Source organism: Elephantulus edwardii, unplaced genomic scaffold (genome assembly GCF_000299155.1).
Source record: "Elephantulus edwardii isolate Elephantulus edwardi_28Jun2011 unplaced genomic scaffold, EleEdw1.0 scaffold00196, whole genome shotgun sequence".
Lineage (NCBI taxonomy): Eukaryota > Metazoa > Chordata > Mammalia > Macroscelidea > Macroscelididae > Elephantulus > Elephantulus edwardii.
The window spans coordinates 5,674,287-5,698,556 of NW_006399946.1; the positions used below are offsets into that span (position 1 = coordinate 5,674,287).

The 24,270-nt window shown below is 40.7% G+C and overlaps 1 protein-coding gene and 1 pseudogene across 1 annotated transcript in view; both read right to left on the minus strand.

The window, feature by feature from the left end:
* LOC102861267 (protein spire homolog 1-like) overlaps nucleotides 1-24,270 on the minus strand; it is a 508,352-nt gene that overhangs the window by 162,821 nt on the left and 321,261 nt on the right. The window contains 2 exon segments of the mRNA XM_006897017.1: nucleotides 13,922-14,051; nucleotides 18,428-18,514. Coding sequence (XP_006897079.1) covers nucleotides 13,922-14,051; nucleotides 18,428-18,514 — 217 coding nt within the window.
* Nucleotides 4,481-6,046, minus strand: LOC102866814 (annotated as a pseudogene).

Below are 24,270 nucleotides of genomic sequence, written 5' to 3' on the forward strand. Positions count from 1 at the left end.
ATAATTAATCACATTAACAAGACAAAGAACAAGAACCACATGATCCTATCAATTGATGCAGAAAAGGCCTTTGACAAAATCCAACACCCTTTCCTGATTAAAACACTCAACAAAATAGGATTAGAGAGAGAGTTCTTCAACATAGTAAAAAAAGTATACACAAACCCAAGAGCCAACATTGTTCTCAATGGAGAGAGATTAAAGGCATTCCCCTTGAGAACAGGAACTACGCAAGGATGCCCACTATCACCTCTCTTATTCAATATTGTATTGGAAGTCTTAGCAATAGCAATAAGACAAGAGGAACAAAATAAGAGGTATCCAAATTGGCAAAAAGGAGGTAAAATTATCTCTATATGCTGATTATATGATAGTATATTTAGAAAACCCTAAAGACTCAGCAAGAAAACTACTGGACATAGTTGGCCAATTTCAGCAAAGTGGCAGGATGAAGATGAACATACAAAAATCAGTTAGATTTCTCTACAGTGACAGACTATAGAACTGGACCTAAGAAAAACAATATTCATCTCAATAGCTAACCACAAGATTAAATACTTGGGAGTAATTAAAACCAGAAACACAAAGGATCTATAAAAAGAAAATTACAAAACATACTACAAGTAATAAAAAGAGACCTGGAGAAATGGAAGAATGTACCTTACTCTTGGATAGGGAGACTCAATATTGTGAAAATGACAATACTACCAAAGGCAATTTACACATTCAGTGTTATCTCAATTCAAATACCAATTCCATTCTTCAATGAGATGGAAAAGGCAATCCCCAATTTCATCTGGAAAGGAAAAAGGCCCCGAATAAGCAAAGTACACCTTAAAAAGTGAAACAAGGTAGGAGGCATCTCACTCACTGATTTCAAATCTGACTACACTGCCATCGTGGTCAAGACAGCATGGTACTGGTATAATGACAGACACATAGAACAATGGAATAGAATTGAGAATCCAGGAATCAGCCTATCTATCTATGGTCAACTGATTCTTGACAATGAGATGAAATTAGTTAAGTGAGGAAATGACAGCCTTTGTAACAAATGGTGTTGGCAAAATTGGAAAAATATCTGCAGAAAACTCAAGCAAGATGCACACCTCACTCCATAGACAAAAACCAACTCAAAGTGGATCAAGAACCTAGGACTAAAACCCAGGACTATTAACTTCATTAGAGAAAAGCTTGGAAGAACTCTAGAGGCTCTAAACCACAACATAAACAGTCTTCCAAGCATCCTAAAAACCTACAACCAGGAGAAGATAAAATAGATGAATGGGACCTTCTAAGAATCAAATCCCTATGCACATCCAAAAACCTTTCCAACAGGGTAAAAAGGGAAGTCACAGACTTGGAAATAATATTTGTTAATGACATGTCTGATAATGCACTTATATATAGAATTTTTAAAATACTTGAACACCACAAGATAAAAGTAAACAACCCAACTGAAAAATGGGCACAAGATATGAACAGACATTTCACCAAATAAAACGTTCAGATGGCCTACAAACACAAGAAGAAGTGCTCAAAATCCTTAGCTCTGAGAGATGCAAATCAAAACAAATATGAGATATCATCTCACCCCAGTAAGAATAGCAAAATTCAACAGAGCAGCAAACAACAAATGCTGGCGCAGTTGTGAATCTGGAACTTTTATTCACTGTTGATGGGAGTGTAATATGGTGCAACCACTATGGAAGGCAGTATGGTGCTTTCTCAGAAACTTGGAAATAGAAGTATAATTTGACCTAACAGTTCCACTACTGGGAATGTACCTTAATTTAACCATAACTGCCTCCCAAGCAGATATATGCACATCCATGTTTATTACTGCTTTGTTCACAACAGCAAAGAGTTGCAAACAACTCAAGTGCCCATGAAAAAATGAATGGATAGAGAAACTGTGGTATATTCACATAATGAAATACTATGCTTCATTGAAAACAGGAAACTCATGAAATATTATGCAAAATGAGTGACTCTGGAAGACCTTATACTGAGTGAAATATCTCAGTCACGAAACAATAATTACTGCATAGTGCCACTGTTGTAAAATGAGACTGAAATCGGGGCTGGGGAAATTAAGAAAAGAAGGGATAAATAATGTATACTGCATTGAAACAGATGAGTGAGAGAACTGTTTAAAAGGACTATATAATTAGGTATCATTTTCATGACAAGAGTCCCTTTCAAGAGCTGCACACTAAAGTGGACTTGAGGGGGGAGGACTGTATAGAAATGAAAAAAATTTATTTTCAAAGAGAAAAGTGAACTGAGGCAGTTATGGGTAGGGAGAAAAGTGTGCAATAATGTATGAATGGAAATCCAAAGTCTCTGCAAACTTCCCTTAAAATTAAAAAATAAATTAAACGTTAAAATAAAACCAACCAAAAAGTGTCAAAGAAAAGAGTGAATTGGATGGGAAAGGTGGGCAGGGAGAAAAGTGCAAAAATAAATGAATGGAAACTCAAATTCTCTGTAAACTTTCATTAAAATTAATTTAAAAAATTTAAAAATTTAAATTTTTAAAAAATTTTATTTTATTAATTTTAATGAACATTTACAGAGATTTTGGATTTTCATTCATTCATTGTTGCACTTTTTTCTTTACCCCCTTCCCCCCAGTTTGCTCCTCTCTTTGAAAAGCAAAAGATAACTTCTTCTTTGGTATATAATTCCCCCCTGATCCCCGACCCTGCCCCCCACAAATGCATCAGGGTTGGGGTAAGACTGAGAAAAACAGGATAGATAATGTATACTGAATTGAAACAGATGAGGGAGAGAACAGTTTAAAATTGATATATGATAGCATATTATGATTATCACAGGAATCCAGAATTAAGGTTGCATAAAATTTTATTAATTTTAATGAACATTTACAGAAATTTTGGATTTCCATTCATTCATTGCTGCGCTTTTCTCCCTGCCCACCCCTCCCTTCCAGTTCGCTCCTCTTTGAAAAGAAAAAAAAACTTAAAAAAATTTTAAGAAGAGTCATAGGGATTTTATATATATATACATACACACATATGTGTGTGTGTGTGTGTGTGTGTGTGCGCGCGCGCGCACACGTGTGTAACAATTTATTTACTTGGCTCTACTAAAAAAAAAAATGTAATGGTTTTTTTGTTTGTTTGTTTTTTGTTTTTTTTTCCACATGAAACAACTTAGATTTATGGTTGGGGTGTTGTGGGGTTTTTTTAGATTTACATTATTAAATAACCAAATGGAGCAAAACATCAAGTCACAGAATACATATATTTACATTAATTCAAATGTCCAACCCACAATATGAAATTCCATCTAATAATGGATATAATTTTAAGTTTTACATACACACAAGCATGAACAAGTATATATGAAACTTTAAGTAGTTAGACATTTTAGCATTGACATTCACATATTTATGTCAACAAATGACTTTAAACTTTGAATGTGGTCTTCCGTACAAGGATTGGAATAGTACAGAATGGAAAGAAGACAGCCCAACAGATGTATATTGCACTATTTCACTAACAACAGGAAGGATGAGGGATGTGGTACATTTTATCCATGTAGCCTATTTACCATGGTCTGAGAAGCTGAAACTAGCCAAGTAATACTCAAAACTAACAACAGGTCATGTTTTAGAAATAATCACAAACTCATTCTTCCTTCTATATCCCTTAAAAACCAAATTAGAACACCGAGCTCTTTAAACCAACTTAACTTTGCTGCTTATAAGTTAGCAAAGTCTATTTTCCAAAAACATTAACAAAGGGGGTTTTGTTGGTTTGTTTTTCCTTTTCCCTTTTAACAACTTTGAATGGAATTTTGTCAGTCACGTCCTCTCTGGACCAGCTCTGAAATTTTCAGGATAGTAAAGACTATCTGCTTTATGTACTGGGCTGCTAACTGAAAGGTCAACCGTTCAAATCCATTGGCTGCTCTAAAGGAGAGAGAGGAGCAGTCTCTTCCCATTATTATTGATATGCATCACCATGAGTCGGAATAAACTTGACAGTAGTAGTTTTCTGTTTGTTCATTTAAAGACTACCCAGAATTTAAGCTGTGAAAACAGCTTTATGTTTCTCTGGCACACTGAGGAAACAAAAACACCTTAACACATATCCTTTCAGCCATTTAGAAAGAGTCCAAAATCCAAAAATAAAAAAGCCAAAAGTTGATCTCAACTCATAGCAACCCTGTGAGGACAGAGTAGAACTGTCTCATAGGATTTCCAACGTTGTAAATTTTCTTGCAGAAGGGACTGCCACATCCTTCTCTCCCACAGAGTTCCAACTGCTGACTTTTCTGTTAAGCAGCCTGGCATTTTAACCATGGTGCGACCAAAGCCCCTCTTGAAGAGACCATTTGGTTGTATTTTTAAAAATCCAACCACGACTTCTGTCCTGTTGTTTCTTTCCCAGACTATACACAAAGTTAAATATGGAGTAAATCATCACAGCACACAAACACAGGCACAAAATTAAGCAGATGCCACAAAGGGTGTGTCTGAAAACACAGAATTGACGGAATCTGAGTCGGATTTCACTCTTGTGGACTTCAAGATGCCCTCAGCTATCACTGTCTCGCTGGGAAGGAGCCGGACTTTCCCATTCTGCCCGGCTGCAGTATCCTTCAGGGGCTCCAAGAACACCACTCTCTTCCCAGCACCTGCTTTCCGTTCATCAGCTGCAGTGTCACTAGCTAGGCCAGGGCTGAGAATAGATGAATGGCCATTGCTTTGGTTTAGCATATGTTTCTGTCTCTTGGCTTTACATTTGCATGGACAAGGTGTCAAATAGAGGTACAGAAGGACCAAAACAATACTGGCCACACAGGCAGCGAGAGTGGTAAAAGCTGTGTTAAAAGCCTCATGAGCATGCGACCTGTTTACTGTGAAATTGCTCACATTGATGGTGACATCCACAGTTTCGTTTAAAAGTCGTTGCCTATTCATTGCGATGCAAGAATACACACCAGCATCCTCAAAACGAGGACTTTCTATAATCAGACTTCCATTGTGAAACACATGAACGTTTTCTGTCTATTTATCAGGCTCCAGTAGTCGGTTATCTGGCCTAACCCACACGAAGTCTGTGTTCGCACTCCCAGTCTTGCTGTCACAGTGGACGATGAACCTTTCCCCGACCTGAGCCTCGTGAATAAAGCCAAGGGCACGAAAGGAACCATTGATGACGCTCTCAGAGCAGTTCAAAAAGCTGTCCTGCAACAGAAGTACCTGGTGGGAGTGTCTAGAATCCGACCACAGGTGGCAGGTATATGCATTCTTAAAATCCATCACTGAGCTGAAGTGCCTACGGTACCAAAAGATCAGCAACGAGTAGAGGGAACAGTCACAGATAAAGGGATTTCCATGAAGGTAGATGCCTCTCAGCTGTTTCCCGGGCACTAAATTCATATGGTGCATTGACACTGAAGGGATCCGGTTATAAGAAACATCTAAAAACATTAGTTCTGCCAGTTTGAATGTTCCAACATACAGACCCATGGGAAACTGCGTGAGAAAGTTACCACTTAAATAGAGTTTCTGCAACTGGGAGAGCCCTCCAAAAGCAGAAGGGTCAAGAGAGGAAATGTGATTACTGTAAAGCAGGAGCACTTCCAGAACCTTCAACTCCTGAAACACCGCACTTTTCACAGCCTTCAGCTTATTGGATGATAAGTCAAGACACTTCAAATTCGGAGTGGTGGAGAAACTTCCGGTGGAAATGCTGGTGATATTGTTATGGCGAATAATTAGAGTGTTCAGTTTTACAAACGACACTGGAATCCACTCAGAATCCAAAATCCCAATTCTGTTGTTGCTCAAGTCCAGTCTCTTAATCAATCTGAAAAGATTGCCAGGCACCTTGGACAGGTTTTTGTTGGTGCAACTCACAATGTCAGTGGCACAGATGCATGCACTGGGGCACATCCCCGAAACGCCACCGCTCACGGACGCTGCGATCACCAACAAGCACAGCAGCTCCCTGCAGCTCGGTCGGACAACGCCAAGCTTGGTGGGCAGTGTGTATAAACGTAAAGACATTATGGTCTCCTCTGAGTATCTTCTGGGCGCTTTTCCACCAGCTCAGCCTCCCCACCAGTAAGCTTAGCAAAGCCGCTTGTCCAGAAAACTCAGGGAGGAGAAAGTCTCACGGGCTCTGAAGAAAGGCCGCCAACCGCGCTATCTTCTAAAGGTCTGTAGATCTTCTCTCATCGTCAGTCACTCTAGCATCCTTCCACTTCCTTTCCCTTTACCATCCGGCTGGCGGCAGCCTCTTGCTGGCTCTCAACTTTGGGGAGTTTCAAGCAGCCGTAGCGGCGGCAGGCAACCCAGAGCTCGGAAAACCTCTCCAGCTCAGTGCACGGCGGAAGGTACAGCCTGGGCGTGCTGGCGGGCGATGCCCGCGAGGGGAGCACCCCGCTCCCGGAGCCGGACTCGAGGGGCGCGGGGAGCTGGTGGCAAGCGGCCCCTCCTCTTTGTGCTCTGGAGGCTGCCAGACCCCGGGATTCCCTCCTCTCCAGGGCTTTTATCCTCGAGGTTTGCCAGGGGTCGGGTGCGGGGCGGGGAGGCCAGTCCCGCCCCTGTGCGTCCGCCCTCCTGAGAGAGTGGGAACCGAAGCTGGGAACCCGCACGGCCTGGGCGCATGGCGGGGGGCGTGCAACGGGGAGAGGGCGGCGCACAGCCAATCCGTGCGTAGCGGCCTGCGCCGCACCCCCAACCCTGGCCCATCCACCTCCCGCCCCCCTCCTCCTCCTGCGGTCAGAAGAGCAGCGGTGCAAAAGGGGGGGGGAGAAATGTAATGTTTTAGAGAGCAACATTCTAGGCATTAGCGAGCTGAGATGAACTGGCATTGGCAACTTTAAATCAGGGAATCATATGATCTATTATACTGGGAATGAAAAATATGAATGTTGCATTCATATTCAGTTCATTTTAAGATCTATCTTGGGGGGTATGGGAAAATTATTCTGAAGAACAATTATGTGAGTGACAGGATACTATCTGTATGCATATAAGGAAGACCTATTAATACAACTGTTATTCAAATATATGCACCAACAGCTGAAGCCAAAGAAGAGGAAATTAAGGAATTCTACCAACTTTTACCCTCTGAAATGGACCAAATATGCAGTCAAGATGCATTAATAATAAGTGAGTACTGGGATATAAAAGTTGGAAACAAAGAAGAAAGACTGACAGTTGGAAATTATGGACTTGGGGAGTGAAATAAAGCTGGAGATCAAACAATTGAATTTTGTATTTCAAGGATTTATTCATAATAAACACCTTTTTTAAGGTGTTTATAGACACTACAGATAGTGTGTATACGTAGGGACTTCATATTGACTATATCTGTGGAAAGAACTGCTCAGTATCAGCAGTCAAAATCAGACCAGGTGTGGACTGTGGAACATATTATCAAGTTCATATTTAAGTTGAAGAAAATTAAGACAAGTCCACAAGGGCCAAAATATGACCTTGAGTCCATCATATTTGATTTTAAACATCATCTCAAGAACAGATTGACACACTGAACATTAAGGATTCAAGACCAGATAAATTGTGGGATGACATTAAAGGTACCATTCATGTAGGGAGAAAAAAGTTATTACCAAGACAGAGGAGAAAGAAAAGACCAAAATTAGTGTCGGAAAAGACACTGAAAATTGCACTAGAACATCGAGAAGTCAAAGCAAATGGAAGAAATGTCAAAGTAAAAGAAAGAGATGAACAGAAGATTTTAAAGGGCAGCTCGAAAAACAAGCTAAGTATTACAATGGAATGTGCAAAAAGAGAGAGTTGGAGAATGAAAAAGGAAGAATTTGTTTAGTATTTTCTTTCTTTCTTTTTTTTTTTAATGACACCAACAGTCTTTATTGGTGGTTACAGACAGAGAAGGGGAACACAACAGTTCCTGCTTCCAAGTGGTGTTATGAGTCTCAGATTGTGTGAACTCTGAAAGCTGTTTAGTATTTTCAAACTGAAAAAACTGACAAAAAATTTAAGCCACAAGTTACAATACTAAGCGATGTTATGGGAAAATCTTGAATGATCCAGGAAGCATCAAAAGAACATGGTGGCAATACAGTGAGTCACTGTACCAAAAAGAATTGGTCAACACTGAAATATTTCACGATGTACCATATGAAAAAAGATCCAATGGTGTTGAAGGAAGAAGTTCAAGCTGCCCTGAAGGCACTGACAAAAATTATGGCCCAAGAATCAATGGGATACCAATTGACATGCTCCAAATAATGGATGGAACCCTGGTTATGTTCACTAGTCTGTGCCAGGAAATTTGAAAAATAGCTATCTAGCCAACTTACTGGAAGGGATTAATATTTGTTCCCATTCCCAAAAAAGGTGATCCAACAAAAAAGTGAAAATTATCAAACAATATCACTAATATCATATGCAAGAAAATATTGTTGAAGATCATCCGAAAATGGTTAGAACAGTACATTGCAGAGAACTGTCAGAAGTCAAAGCTGCATTTAGAAGAGGCGGTGGCACTAGCCACATTGCTGATGTCGGATGGATCTTGGCTGAAAGTAGAGAACATCAGAAGAATGTCTACTGTGTTCTATTGACTATGTGAAGTCATTTGACTGTGGATCACAATGGCTAACCTTGAAATAATGGGAATTCCAGAACATCTAATAATGCTTATATGAATTCTATACCTGGAACAAGAAGCTGTTTTACGAATAGAGCAAGGGGACACTGCATAATTTAAAATTAGGAAAGGTGTGCACTTCTCTCCATACCTACTCTACCTGTATGCTGAACAAAACATTCAAGAAGCTGTACACTAAAAAAAAAAAAAAAGACGCTGGACACTATGAAGAAGAGTGTGAAATCGGTGTCAGAGAAAGGCTCATAAACAACCTGCACCACGCAGATGACAGAATCTTGCTTGCTGAAAGTGAAGAAGACCTGAAGAAGACGAAATCTTCTGAAGGAGGCCAAGGACTGTAGCCTTCAATATGGATTACATCTCAACATAAAGTAAACACAAATCCTTACCACTGGACCAATAGGCAACATAATGAATGATACACAGAGAAAAGACTAAAATTGTCATCTTGCTTGGTTCTATAGTCAATACTCTGGATACCAGCTGTCAGCCTGATGTAGCAGGGAAAGGAAAGAGAGAAGACACACATGCCAGGGGTGGGGATGGCACGGAATATATTGGTTATCTCTGGGCGAAAATGCCTTTCATCTGCTCCTTTCAGTAAAATGCTTGTCTGTCAGATATTGTTTGGAAGCTAAGCATCGAAATTAAGAGAGATTAGGAAGGACTGGCCATCCACTTCTGAAATATAACAGGACTTCAAAACCCTATGAAAAATAGAGCACCTGTAGAGTGAAATAACAGATAAGGAAACTGAGGCTGAGCCCTCAAATTTGGAAACTCAAAGGAGGAGGAACAGTTGTAAGCAGAAACAAATTACTGGAATGTGGAATGAATGTAGAAAAACTGGACATTGTTAAGAAAAAAATAAATGCATAATTATTGACATTAGATGTTGGTGAAATAAGATGGATTGACATGGGACATTTTTAATTAGATGATCATATGATCTACTACATCAGAGATGGTCACTTTCTTAGTTAAAAAGGCCATTTCTAGAAGCATCTTGAAATACAATGTTGTGAGTGACAGGATAATATCCATACACATACAAGGAAAACTTGTTAATACCACTATCATTCAAATTTATGCACCAATAACCAGAGTCAAGAGGAGGAAATAGATGATTTCTACCAACTTTTGCAGTCAGAAGTCAATCAAACATGCAACCAAGGTGCATTAATAATAACGGGTGACTGGAATGCAAAAGTTGGAAACCAGGAAGAAGGATTAGGAGTCAGAAAACATGGACTTGGAGGCAGAAATGAGGATGATGATAGAATTCTATGTAATGAATAATTTATTCATAGCAAATACCTTTTTTTTTTATCAAGCCTCAACTTTATTGAAATCATACAGAGATTATATAGGAGCACGAATGAGGGGAGTGGAAAGGAGTAGGATTACTTAGCAGGGCGTTCCCAGTAAGCCAAAACCTGTCTTCCCAGGGTGGGGTAAACTGAAACACAATGGGGGGGTGTGAAAGGAGAAGTAAGGTTGGGCCTTTCTCAGTCCTCCCAGGGTGGGGCAACATGTCCAGGCATGTCCTTAGAGAATTACAAAATGGCTTCAGCTAGGTAGAACAAAATGGCTCGGCTCCCAGCAGATCCTCCCTGTTTAAATAATTATTTGAAGACTACAAAAGTGCAACAGGATTACCTTTGGTGCTCTCCTGTTTGACCAGGTATGAAACCAGCGCCTGTCTTAGGTTGGACACCCCAGCAACTATGGTGGGGCACCTGTCTTAGCTTGAAACAGGTGCCGGTGTCTCTTACCCATCTCTGGCTGCCCGGTTTATTAGCTTGTATCACCAAGGATTTTCTTTATCGGCCATTTGCAGTCTTTGATAACGGACTTGTATGGGACGGGAGGCTATGGATAGGACCTGCTGCTTTTAGGCCATAATTGATTGAATATACATTCTTTTGCTTTAAATTTTTTGTTACAATATGCACTAACCCAATTAAAAACTTAGCCATGTGGACTTCTTGTGTTGACGCTACAGCAGAAGTAGAGACAATCATAGGGATAAGAGAAACAATTTCTACAATAACAAGTCCTACAGCTCTCTTGGTTCTTAATGATAACTTATATAACTTAAAATTTGCAAGCAAGCAAATACCTTTTATAAGAAACATAAACGCAGGCTATACACATGGATTTCCTCTAACGGTATGCATAGGAATCAGATCCATTACATCTGTGGAAGGAATTGTTGGAGAAATTCAGTATCAACAGTGAAAATGAGGCCAGTTGCTGATTGTGGAACAGACCATTAACTACTCATATTCAAGTTCAAATTAAAGCTGAAGAAGGTCAAATCAAATCCACAGGAATAAAAATTTTATCTTGAGTCTATCTAACCTGAACTTAAACACCAACTCAGGAACAGGTTTGAGGCCTTGAAAACTAATGAATGAAGTCCAGATGAGTTGTGGGAGGATATCTAGAATATCACCCAAGAAGAATGTAAAAGGAAAAAAAAGAAAGAGGTAAAAAAATTTAAAAAAAATGCAAAAAGTCATTATAACTTTGGAGGAAGAAGGAAAGACCAAAACGGATGTCAGAAGAGACTATGAATATTGCACTAGAGAGGAGAGAAGCCAAAGCAAAGAGAAGAATTCAAAAGCATCCACTCTCCTTCTGTCCTCCCTAGTCATTGTCCAACTCTCTAATGCATAACAAGCGATTGCAAATACCATGGCCTATATCAGGCGCACCTTAGACTCCAGAGAGACACTGTTGCTCCTAAGTACTTTAGAGAGGTCCCTAACAGCAGACTTTCCCATCACGATACGCTTTTTGATTTCCTGACTGCTGGTGCCAAGAGTGTTGACTGTGGAGCCGGGCAAACTGAAGCTGTGAACAATCTCAATCTCTTCGCCATCCATCCTGATGCTGCCAATTGGTCCAGTGGCGAGAATCTTTGTCTTCTTGACATTGAGCCTCAGTCAATACTGAAGGCTGCAGTCCTTGACCCTTTGCAGCAAGTGCATGAGGTCCTCCTCAGTGTCAGCAAGCAGGGTTGTGTCATCTGCATAATGCAGATTGTTAATAGATCTTCCACCAATCCTGATGCCACAATTCTCCTCATAGAGCCCAGCCTCTCGGATAATCTGCTCTGCATACATGTTGAAAACGTATGGAGACAGGATGCATCCCTGGCGTACACCCTTCCCAATTCTGAACCATGCAGTGTTACCCTGCTCTGTTCTGACTACTGCCTCTTGGTCCAAGTACAGGTTTCGCATTAGCACAATTAAATGTTCTGGGGTACAACAATGAATGAATGGAAACCCAAAATCTCTGTAAATGTTTATGAAAATTAATAAAATATAATTATAGAGAACGAAAAAAAAATGTTCTGGGATTCCCATTCTTCTCAGAGTCAGCCACAGTTTGTTATGGTCCACACAGTCAAATGCCTTTGCATAATCAATGAAACACAGATAGACATTCTTCTGGTATTCACTGCTTTCAACCAAGATCCATCTAACATCAGCAACAATATCCCTAGTACCACAACCCCTTCTAAACCCAGCCTGGACTTCTGGCAGTTCTCTGCTGATGTGCTGTTCTAATTGTTTTTGGATAATCTTCAGTAGAATCTTGCTTGCATGTGAAATCAATGACACTGTTCTGTAGTTTCCACGCTTAATAGTTACGGATAAACCAAATTCTTGCATTTGTGAACCCCTCCTTCCTGAGTCAAGCAGAAGGTTTTCTATAGAAAGAGCTTGGCTTCATTTGCATTGAATTCTCTTTGTGATTTACTTCCTGGTAATTTTCAATAAAGATACAGAGAAGCTTGGCTTGGGGTCTTCAGTCGAGAACTGCTGGCCCCCTGTTTTATGCTCTTTGCTCTATCTCATTCCTGGCTGTTTGTCTCTTTATTAATAATTATAAAATTTTTCCATTCTTTAGGACCCTCGGTCTGCAACAGAAGAGGTCAGGGCATTAGAGACATTATTGCCAATGTCAGAAGGATCTTAGCAGCAAGTAGAGAGTAGCAGAGGAATGTCTGTATGTGTTTCATTGACTATGCAAAGGTATTTGACTGTGTGGATCACAACAAATTATGGCTGACCCTGAGGATAATGGGAATCCAAGAACACCTGATAGTACTCATGCAAAAATCTATACTCAGACCAGGAAGCAGTCCTCAGAACAGCAGGGAAACACTACACGGTACAAAATCAGGAAAGGAGTGTGTCAGGGCTGCGTCCTATCTCCATATCTTTTCAGTCTATATGCAGAGAAGACCATTCAGGAGGCTGGGGTTTATGACGAGAAATGTGGCATCAGGACTGGAGAAAGACTCATCAACAACCTGTGTTATACAGATGACACAACCTTGCTTGCTGAAAACTGAGGTGGACCTGAGGTCTTTGCTGTAGGAGGTCAAGGACTGCAGCCTAAAATATGGATTGAAGTTCAACATCAAGACAACAAAGATTCTCACCACTGGGGCAACTGGCAGCACCATGAGAGAAGAAGAGATTGAGGTTTTTAACAATTACAGCTCTACAATCAACACTTCTGGCACCAGCAATCAGGAAATCATCTCTCCAGTGTACTGAGAAGAAACAAAGTCAGTCTAGAGACTAAGGTGTACCTGATCCAGGCCATGGTATTCTCAATTACTTGCTATGCATCAGACAGCTGGACAATGACCAAGGATGACAGAAGAAGAACTGATGCCTTTGAGTTGTGGTGCTGGAGAAGAGTACTGAATATACATACCATGGACCACTAAGAGAACAAACAGGTCCATCCTGGAGAGGGTGAAATAAGGCTGTTGTTCCTCAGAAGCAATGATTTTGAAGCTATATCTCACATACTTTGGGCATATTTGCAGGAGAGACCAGTTCTTAGAGAGGGGCATTATGCTTGGTAGGGTGGAGGGACAGCGTAAAAGAGGAAGATCCTGGATAAGAAGGATTGACTAAGTGACTGGGGTAATGAGGGTAGGTGTTTCAGAGACATGAGTCACTATTGGTCACAGGTGACTGGACAGCACTTAACAACAGTCTGTAAATGTTCAATTTCCAGTAGAAACATTACATGTGAGTGTGTATATGTGTATGTGTCTGTGAGATAAAAAGAAAATGGGGACAAAGTTAGAACTGGAGAGGAAGAAAGATAAAATGAAAGAATAGACTAACAAATAACATTGGAGTATACAGCCTTTGCACCAATACTCTCAGTGAGCTATTGGCATAAATACCATTTTGCAAATTAATGGCTCAAAAGGAGAATGCAACAAGCAGAGGACTCACCTAAACGACTACGTATAACCTCCTCTGGTGAGATGGGGCGCAACTTTCTTTCTGCTTTGATTTCTTCCAATATTTTTTCATGGAGGCTCCGTGGACGTGGTGGGGTTGGTTTCAATTTTCTGGCTGAGGCCTTGAAAAGAAAAAGTCATGTCTAAAAGATACGTCACTGTTTTTCATTCATTTATTTATTTATTTTTACTGAATTCCTCTCATACAGTGTCTTTCTAAAATATGTATCATTGATGAAAATGTTACTTGATAATGCCCTTAAAGATGATTTTTCATGTCATTAAATATCAAGATTCCTAAAGCAAAAGGGAGACTGCTGCATTATCATTATTTAAGGATACATGCTCAACTAATTGTGAGCAATTTTGCTGAAGTTATAAAAAGGTTCTCTACATACTACTGCTGGAGAAGAGTGTTGAATAGACCATGGACTTCCAGGAGTACAAATAGGTTCATCCTAGAGAGGGAGAAACCAGGCTGCTCCTTGGAGGCAAGGATTCTGAGGCTTCTTATGACATACTTTGAGCATACTGTAAGGAGGGACCATTCCTTGGAGAGGGATGTCATGCTTGGAAGGGTGGAGGGATAGAGAAAGAGAGGAAGACCATCGATGAGATGGATCGATTCAGTGACTGGAATAATGAGGGTAGGTGTGTCAGAGACTGTAAAGTTGGCACAAGATAGAACAGGTTTTGGAGGCTGCAGGCTCCAACCCATGTGGTGCCCGGCCCGCCTGGCCTGCAGCACTCCATTCCTGCGGTGACAGCAGCGGTGGCACTATAAGAGTCAAGATTTGTTATATATCTATCTCTCTGGTCTGGCCGCCATCTTAAGTCCTCTGTCCTAGTTTTTCTCAAGTTCACTTCCTGAAAGGACCTCAGCAACAAAGAAGTGACTCTAACTCCTCCAGTATGAACCTTACTCCAATCAGTGTATGCCAAATACTCACACCCTTGCTAATGAGTCCGCTTATTTTCAAATTAGCCAATCGCTACGCACCCCCTCCATCTTACCTCACAATTTCCCCAATCCCCTTGTATCTCCCTGGCCCTCACTCAGTCTTTGCCACTCCCAACACCAATAAAAACCCTTGTCCCAAAACACTGGGGACTCTGCCACGCTGCCACTGAGTCCGGGTCTGTGTACAGTCCCTGCTTAAGCTGGTAATAAAATCCCTCATGTTCTTGCATCAATTTCAACTCCCTGGGATCCTTTGGGGGACTCGAAATTGTGGCACAACAGCACAATGCCCTTTGACTTCAGGAGGTAGTGTTCTCCTCCTCTATTCACACAAAAGCCTCCTGGTCAGAGATGGGGGGAGAAAAGATGGCCACTGCAGCAACAAGCTAGGAAGCTGCTTGAACGGCAGGCCACATAGAGGCAGGCCACCATGGCCTTCTACAGTCCTCTGTTTATTGATAGTTTAACAGTTAAACAGTTAATTGCTGGTTTTCGAGGCTCAACATCAGGAGATCAAGGATTCCCAGGGAAGAATGAGTGAGTCCCGTGGCTCCCAGCCCCCTACTGCCAAGCCCATGCCTCAGTCATGGCTCTGTGGGGCTCCCACAGTTGGACCCCAGGGATCCCCTCACCTGGAGCTGATGGCGGGCACAGCTGCCCCCCACCCCATGTGGCAGAGCCTCCACACAGCCACAGAATAAACCTATTCTGGGGAGAATTCTTGGGACCAAGATGGCAGCGGCTTCCTCCCTCTGCCTGCTGCTGAGTTAGTGCTGCTGCAACATCATTGGGGCTGCTGGGGACCACAGGTCCCATGGCTGTTGTGGTGGAACCCCCACACAGCCTGCAGGCCCTGGACCCCCAGTGTGGGAGGGGGTTTGCGGGGTGGGGTGGCTGCAGTGGCAGCAGCAACACCATGGTGAGAGGTGAATGTCTCCATAAGGGACAGCATCTCTCTTGTCAGTTGAGATTTCCTTGGACAGGCCTGAGAAGAGGATCACCAATACAATGGATTGATAGGAGTTGTTATTGGCTGTTTACAACTGGAGGACACTCAACAGTGAAAGTATGTCCAAGACGGCAGATATCCTCAATGCCCCAAATATTTTATCTCTTGACTGCCTCTGCAAAGAACTCTTTGGACCTGGGGAGGGTCTGTTCACCACTCTCAGGTACCTTCTCCATTTGTAAAGGGGGAGGCGCAGCCATCTGGCTCTGCGGGGGGAGCCACCTGGCCCTCGGGGTGAGCCGTTCGGCCCTTGAGGTGAACCATTTGGTCCTGGGGGTGAGCTCCTCAGCCCTCGGCCCTCGGGTTGTGCCATCCAACCCCTGGATAGAAAAAAACTGCCTAGGGTATATAGAGAATTTTATCTAGGCTACTTCCTCCACCTTCTCCCCCAGTACATCCGTAAGTAACACCTCCAAAGCCCTTCTATTTGTAACTTACAAGTTTGTTCTCTCTAGGATTGCTCCCTTTCCTACAAGTAACCTTAACACTGAGTTTTACTCCAGACCTGACCCTGAACCCAGTTCCAGAGACAAAAAGGATATACAACTGCCAGCTAAGGAAGCAAAGGCAGATGGAGCCTCATGGTTCAGTCAGCCATCCCCACTGGACCCACCTGGGAAAACACTTTGCAGTACCGAGGGGAGCAAGTATCAGGAAAGTATCTTCTAACAGAACAAGAAGGCAAGCAGCTTTAACCCAGGACCACCAGTAAGGTGATAAAGTGTGCTCCCTTTCCCCCTTCACATCAACACCTTGGTTCAGCATGAAGAAGTCAGAGAGTCTGTGACTCATTCCCAAATGAGAAACCCACAAGTGAATAAGACAGTTTGTTTAATCACCATTGGACTATGCTTACCATTGCCCTATATCGTCTGGTCCCCACAGGATCTTTTTTCTTTCCTTCACTTACTCTGCCCACTACCAAATTGTGCAGCCCTGCAATTTCATCCCTGCCCATCCTCACCCTTCTCCTCCCAACCCTCACCTCCTTGTATACCCATACATGTTTTTCACAATTAAAAAAAAAAAAAGAAAAGATAGAGCAGGTTTCAGGGCTATTGTAAACAGGGTCGCTATGAGTTGCAAATGACTCAACAACACATAACAACAACAACGGCACATAACAACAACATACTACTACTAGAGAGCTCTGGTGGCCTAGTAGCAAAAAGCTGCACTGAAATCCCAAAAGCACATGGTTCAAGGCCACCAGCTGCTCCATGGGAGAAAGATGGGCAATCTCCTCCCATGCAATTAACTACCTCTGAAAACCCACCAGAGGGTCAGCTATAGGCTAGTTCTGACTTGATGGTACACAACAATAAGAACATATACTACTGTAAGGCAAGCAGTATGGATTCAGCAAATGTTCCGTGGGAGAAAGAAGGGAAAGCTCCTCCTGAGTGACTTTCTGTGAACTGTCAGTTATGAGTCCTTCACAGGAGGAGACTGCTTCATCTTTACAGTGTTACCTTAGCATATTTAACTCAAACAACTTATTTACAGCACAAAATCAAATCAAATACTTCCTATCCTATGGGAGAATTCAGTAACAGGTGTCCCAAGATGGAACACCCTTTCAGTTAATTTGATAATGCTACATATTGATTCTATTTCATAGTAAACACACCCTGCTGTACATCTGCTTTATAACAATTACCTTTGACTGTTAATAGTATTCGTTCCAGAAACCAGAGTAAAAATATTCTCAGTTAGCTTGAATGCTGGTTTGTGTTTCCTTCTCTTCCCTCTAACATAATTTCCAATGCCCATCAAAACCTCTAAACCTATGCGTATCAAATGGATAGGAAACTCTAGTTTCTGTTCTCATAAAGCTTAGTTAATGAGTACAATGGCTTTAAAAAAAATCAACCTGCACTGTGCTGTGGTTTGAATATTTACTGAGCAAATTAATTTCTTATTCAATAATTGTACCCATTTTGTTTCATGACATTAGTTGCAATCTCAATAGAAGATAATTTCCCTCATGTCCTCCCTGAATTTCCTGTTTCCATTTGTTCATCTTCCCTGTCTGTATTCTCTTGTGTTCTGAACTTTGTTTAGGGGAAATGCTCTCCTTGTGAGTGTATAGTTGATTATTCTGAGAGCACAATCCTTATGAGTTTTACTGTTCACTTTATAAACTTGTCTACTCTTTGGCTGAAAGGTGATTTCCAAAAGTGAAATCAGTTCCAGGCTGGAAGAGTGTCATGGGAGTTCCACCAGTCCCCATCAGACCTGACCAGGAAGTCCAGTCTTATGATCCCTTTGTAAAATCCTTTTCACAAGAAAGAGATTTTTTTTCCCTTTTAGAGAGATCACTGAGGCAACATGGACAAGAAAGGTCCTGTAGGAAGGAAGAGCAAGGTGCCAAAGGGACCAGTTATCTCCACACCAGGTCTGCAGTTCAGTACCCCCTGTATCTGGGCAAGGTTATCCAAGCCTTCTGAACACTGATTTTCTTACTACAGAAGCAAGACTGAGTCATTATGCAGCCCAAATCAAGAGAAATGTATCAAATTACATACTGGGTTTAGAGGAGGTCTTGATCGGATAAAGTCCAGGATGATTTCATGAGCACTTTTTTTTAACCGAGGTGGAATATCACCATTTACCTGAAAGGAGACAGAAAAATGATTCTTATGTGCAACAATGAATGAATTATAAATAAATAAATCCCCCTCCAAAAAACCTGATTCATAACACAGGATCATCACTTTAGGTTCCTGGATGTAGTTATTACCGCAACATACATCATAAAAATACTAAAGTATAATTTATGTCTACCAAAGAAAAAAATGCAGAGTAATTGTGTGATAAAAAAATAAACATAGATATAATTAAGGGAAATTGAACTTTTTTAGTGGTATCATTTTGAGAAATATGATACAATAATTTTTACAGGAAAAGTTGCTAGAGTTATTAACATGAGCTGAACGAATACTGTTTACATGTTAAGTATCTTAGAATTTGAAAAGTCACTTAAATGGAGAACAGAATTAGAAATTCTTATGGAATTCAGATTTTCTGGAGCCTATGAGGTTAGAGGAAATTCTAAAATGATTAACAGAAAATCTTTCAATCTGAAGTTTTAAACCAAAAATATTCCTTGAAATCTTAAAAATAGAAAAATGTTTATCTTTTGTGTGTGTGTGCGCACATTTTTTTGCTTTTTATAGTGGTAGAGTTTATAGTTTTACAACACAGTCATTAAACTATTTTCGTTTTTTATCTGGATAACATGTGCTTCAAGGTTTTCCCCCCATTGTGAAAAAGGCATAACATTTTCCTTTCTTTTTAAAATTTAACATTGACTGCTTTGCTCACAAATTTTGAATAAATTGTGTTTCACACTATTTTTTTTTTTTTTCACACTATTTTTTAATCACATTGTTTCATACAATCATTCTCATACATTGAGTTTTATAAAATTAATGACTATTGAACTGTGTCTACCATATCTCATTGTTTCAGTTCCCCACTGGATCTTTCCAATTTCCTTTACTCCTCCCTCCACCCATCAGATTATGCGATCCTGTGATTTTTCCCCTACCCATCCTCATCCTACTGCTCCCATCCATTCCCCTCTTGGATCCCAAAAAAACGTTTTACTAAGTATCTTTCGATTTTTACAATAATGGTTTTATACAGTACTTGTCCTTATGAGACTGAGTTAGTTCTCTCAGCATAATGTTCTCTAGTCTTTCCCAAGTTATATAACATTTTTCAAAATCATTGTTCCTGAGTGCTGTGTAGTATTCTAACATGTGAACGTACCACAATTTCTCAATCCACTCAAATGTGGTTGGAGATTTGGGCTTTTCCATGTTTTTGTGATTGTGAATAATGCTTCTATGAACATTGCTGTAAATTGTTATGAACATGCTTTTTGTGTCTCAATTCTAATTTCCTTGGGGTATATTCCTAGCAGTGAAGTACCTGAGTCATATGGAATGTCTATGCTCAGATTTTTTTTAAAAAAGTGTAAAACTCCCAATACAAATACCAATCCCATTTTTCAACAAGATGGAAAAGGCAATCTCCAATTTCATTTGTAATGGAAAGAAGCTCCAAATAAGCAAAGCACTCCTTCAAAAGAGAAAAAAAGTAGAAGGCATCTTACTCCCTGGTTTCAAATCCTACTCCACTGCTGTGGTAGTCAAGACACCGTGGTACTGGTAAAATGACAAGACACATAGAACAATGGAATAGAATTGAGAATCTGGAAATTAGCCCATCTACCTAGGGTCAACTGATTTTTTTACAAGAAGATAAAATCAGTTAAGTGGGGAAATGACAGCCTTTTTATCAAATGGTGTTGGCAAAATTGGAAAACCACCTGTGGAAAACTCAAACATGATCCACACCTCACTCCGTACACAAAAACCAACTCAAGATGGATCATGGACCTAGGACTAAAACCAAGGACTATAAACTTCATTAGAGAAAAGTTTAGAAGAACTCTAGTAGTCCTAATCCACAACATAAACAGTCTTGCAAGTATCCTGAAAAATCTACAACCAGAAGATAAAATAGACGAATGGGACCTTCTAAGAATCAAATCCCTATGAACATCCAAAAACTTCTCCAACAGGGTCAAAAGGGAAGCCACAGACTGGGAAAAAGTATTTGGTAATGACATGTCAGATAAGGGACTTATATATAGAATTAATAAAATACTTAAGCACCACAACAAGATGAAGGTAAATAATCCACTTGAAAAATGGGCACAGGATATGAACAGACACTTCACCAAAGAAGACATTCAGATGGCCAACAAGCACATGAAGAAATGTTCAAAATCCCTAGCTCTAAGACAGATGCAAATCAAAACAACTATGAGATATCATCTCAGCCCAGTAAGAACAGCAAAATTGAACAGAACAGCAAGTAACAAATGCTGGCGAGGCTGTGGAGAGACTGGAACCCTTATTCACTGTTGGTAGGAGTGTAAAATGGTGCAACCACTGTGGAAAGTGGTGTGGCGCTTTCTCAAAAAGTTGCAAATATATAGTGATACCATTTGACCCAGCAATTCCACTACTGGAAATATATCCCAAAGAGACTATAACTGACATCCAAGCAGCACAACCATGTTTATTGCAGCTTTGTTCACAATAGCAAGGGGTTGGAAACAACCTAAGTGTCCATTAACAAACAAATGGATAGAGAAGCTCTGGTATATTCACACAATGGAATACTATGCTGCATTGAAAAACAAGAAACTCATGCAATATTATTCAAAATGGGTAACCATGGAGGACATTATGCTGAGTGAAATATCTCAGTCACAAAAGGACAAATACTGCAGTGTTGTAGAATGGGACTGACATCAGGGTTCGGGTAAGACTGAGAAAAACTGGATAAATTATGTATACTGCATTGAAACAGATGAGGGAGAGAACATTTTAAAAGTGATAAATGATAGGGTATTATGGTTATCACAAGAGGCTAGAATGAAGGGTGCATAGTGGAATGTACTCAGGGCGGGCCGACTGTATACCAATGAAGCAATTTTTCTTTTACCCTTCAAAGAGAAGAGCAAACTGGGGGGAGGGGTGGGCAGGGAGAAAAGTGTGACAATGAATGAATGGAAATCCAAAATATCTGTAAATTTTCATTAAAATTAGTAAAATAATAATAAAAATAAGTTACTTGCTTTACCCCAAGTCATGCTTGGGATAGTGGAGGTACAGCGCAGGAGAAGAAGACCCTCTCTGAGGTGGATTGATTCAGTGACTGGAGTAATTGGGGTGGGTGTGTCAGAGACAGGGAGGTTGGCAGAGGACAGAGCAGGGGCTATGGCTGTTAAACACAGGGTCACTATGAGTCGCAGGCAACTTGACAGCACATAACGACAACAACAACAAGCTTTACAGCTGCAGCAAATACAGAACAATGCAGGTCTATAAATTAGAATGTTTGCGCCTTTTATAAACAGTCAGGCCACTTTAGGATAGATTGTTTAAGACTCAAGGAAAAACTTTCCAGGTTTCAAGCAGCTGCCTCCAATCATGGCACGAGCAGCTCTGGAGTATGGTAATCTGCCATAGATGCTGGAGTTTATAGATTAATACTCCAGAGTACTGAAGAGCAACAATGTCAGTCTGGAGACTAAGGTGTGCTTGATCCAGGCCATGGTCTTTGTAATTATGTGCTATGCATCAAAAAGATAGAAAATGACTAGAGATGATAGATGAAGAATTGATGCCTTTGAGCTGTGGTGCTGGAGAAGAGTATTGAATATACTATGAACACTAAGACAACAAACAGGTTTGTTCTAGAAAGGGTGAAACCAGGCTGCTTCTTAGAGGCAAGGATTGTGAAACTTTGTCTGACATACTTTGAGCATATTGCAAGAAGGTTCCACTCCTTGGAGAGGGACATCCATGCTTGGGAGGGTGGAGGGACAACACAAGAGAGGAACACCCTCAATGAGATGGACTGACTCAGTGACTAGGGCAATGGGTTAGGTATGTCAGAGACAATAAGGTTGGCTCAGGATAGAGCAAGGTTTAGAGCTGTTGTACATGGGATTATATGAGTCTCAGGCAACTCAATGGCACATAACAACAACAACATGAGTTGTGCTCGACTCGAAGATAATCAACAATAAAAATCATTACTATTACATAAAAGCAAAATATTGTTGAAGATCATGCATAACTGTCTAGACAGAGGACTGCAAGAAGTTCAAGATGGATTTAGAAGAAGCCATGGAGATAGGGGTCACTTGAGATATCACTGCTGATGTCAGATGGATCCTAGCTGAAAGCAGAGAATACCAGAAGGATGCCCATCACTGTTTCATTGACTCTGCAAAGGCATCTGACTGTGTGAATCACAACAAATTGTGGGCAACAATGAGAAGAATGGGAATCCCAGAACAGTTAACTGTGCTCATATAAAATCTATACTCAGAACGAGAAGCTGTTCTTGTTAAAATCAGGAGGGATTAAGTGTCAGGGTTGTATCCTTTCTCGATACCTATTCAATCTGTACGCTGAGCAAATAATTCATGAAGCTGGATTCCTTGACGAAGAATGTGGCATCAGGATCGGAGGAAGATTCATCAATGAACTGTATTATGCCGCTGATACAACATTCCTTGCTTGCTGAAAGTAAGAGGGATCTGAAGCACTTGTTATAGATTAAAGACTACAGCCTTTAGTATGGATTGCATCTTAACATCAAGAAGACAAAGGTCTTTACTCCTTGGCCAGTGGTTAACATCATGATAGATGGAGAAAGGAATAAATGTCAATGATTTAATCTTATTTGGATCCACAATCAATACCCTTGGTGCCAGCAGTCAGGAGATAAGGAGATACATCACTTTGGGCAAGTCTGCTGTCAAGGATCTCTTCAAAATACTGAAAAGCATTGATGTTGGCAGTGGACTCAAATGTATGAGATGGTGAAGATGACACAGGATAGGAGGACATTCATATGTGTTGTTCACAGGGTCACTATGAGTTGTATTCAATTTCACAGCACCTAACAACAATAACAAGGAAGTGACTATGTTTGGTTCTTGGATGTGTCTGTGCCTAGAATAGGACTGTTGTTACTATTTGTTATGGAGTTAACTATGACTCATAGCAACATTACAAACAATAGCTATGAACTCTTCCCTATCCTGAGCCATTCTCACTATCTCTGAGACACCTGCCTCCATTTTGTCATTGTGTCAATCAGTCTCATCCAGGGCCTTCTGTACTAACCCTCTTCACTTCCAAACATGATGTCCTTCTCCAAGGACTAGTCCATCTTGGTAAAATGTCCAAAGTATGTAAGATAGTTTCAAAATCCTTTCCTTTCAGGAGCTACCTGGTTTCATACTCTCTACGGCAGATATATTTGTTCTCTTGGCAGTCTATAGTTTGTAAGTTCAATACCCTTCGCCAGCACCACAACGGAAAGGCATCAATTCTTCTGCCATTCTTAGTCACTGTCCAGCTCTCAGATGCACAGTAAGCAATTGAGAACACCACGACCTGGATCAGGCGCACCTTACTCTCTAGACCGACACTGTTGTTCTTTAACTGTTGTTCCTTTAACTCTGGCAAGGTCCCTGAAAGCAGGCTTTCCTAAAGCAACTAATTTCTGATTTCCTGACTGGTGGTGCCAAGAGTGTTGACTGAATATTCAAGCAAGATGAAATTGTTAACAATCTCAATATGTTCTCCATCTATCATAGTGCTGCCAATTGGCTCAGGAGTAAGAATCTTTGTCTTCTTGATGTTGAGTAGTAATCCAGAGTGAAGGCTGCAGTCTCTGACCTTCTTCAGTAAATGCTTCAAGTCTTCCCCAGTTTCAGTGAGCAAGATTGTATACTCTGCATAACACAGGTTGTTGATGAGTCTTCCTC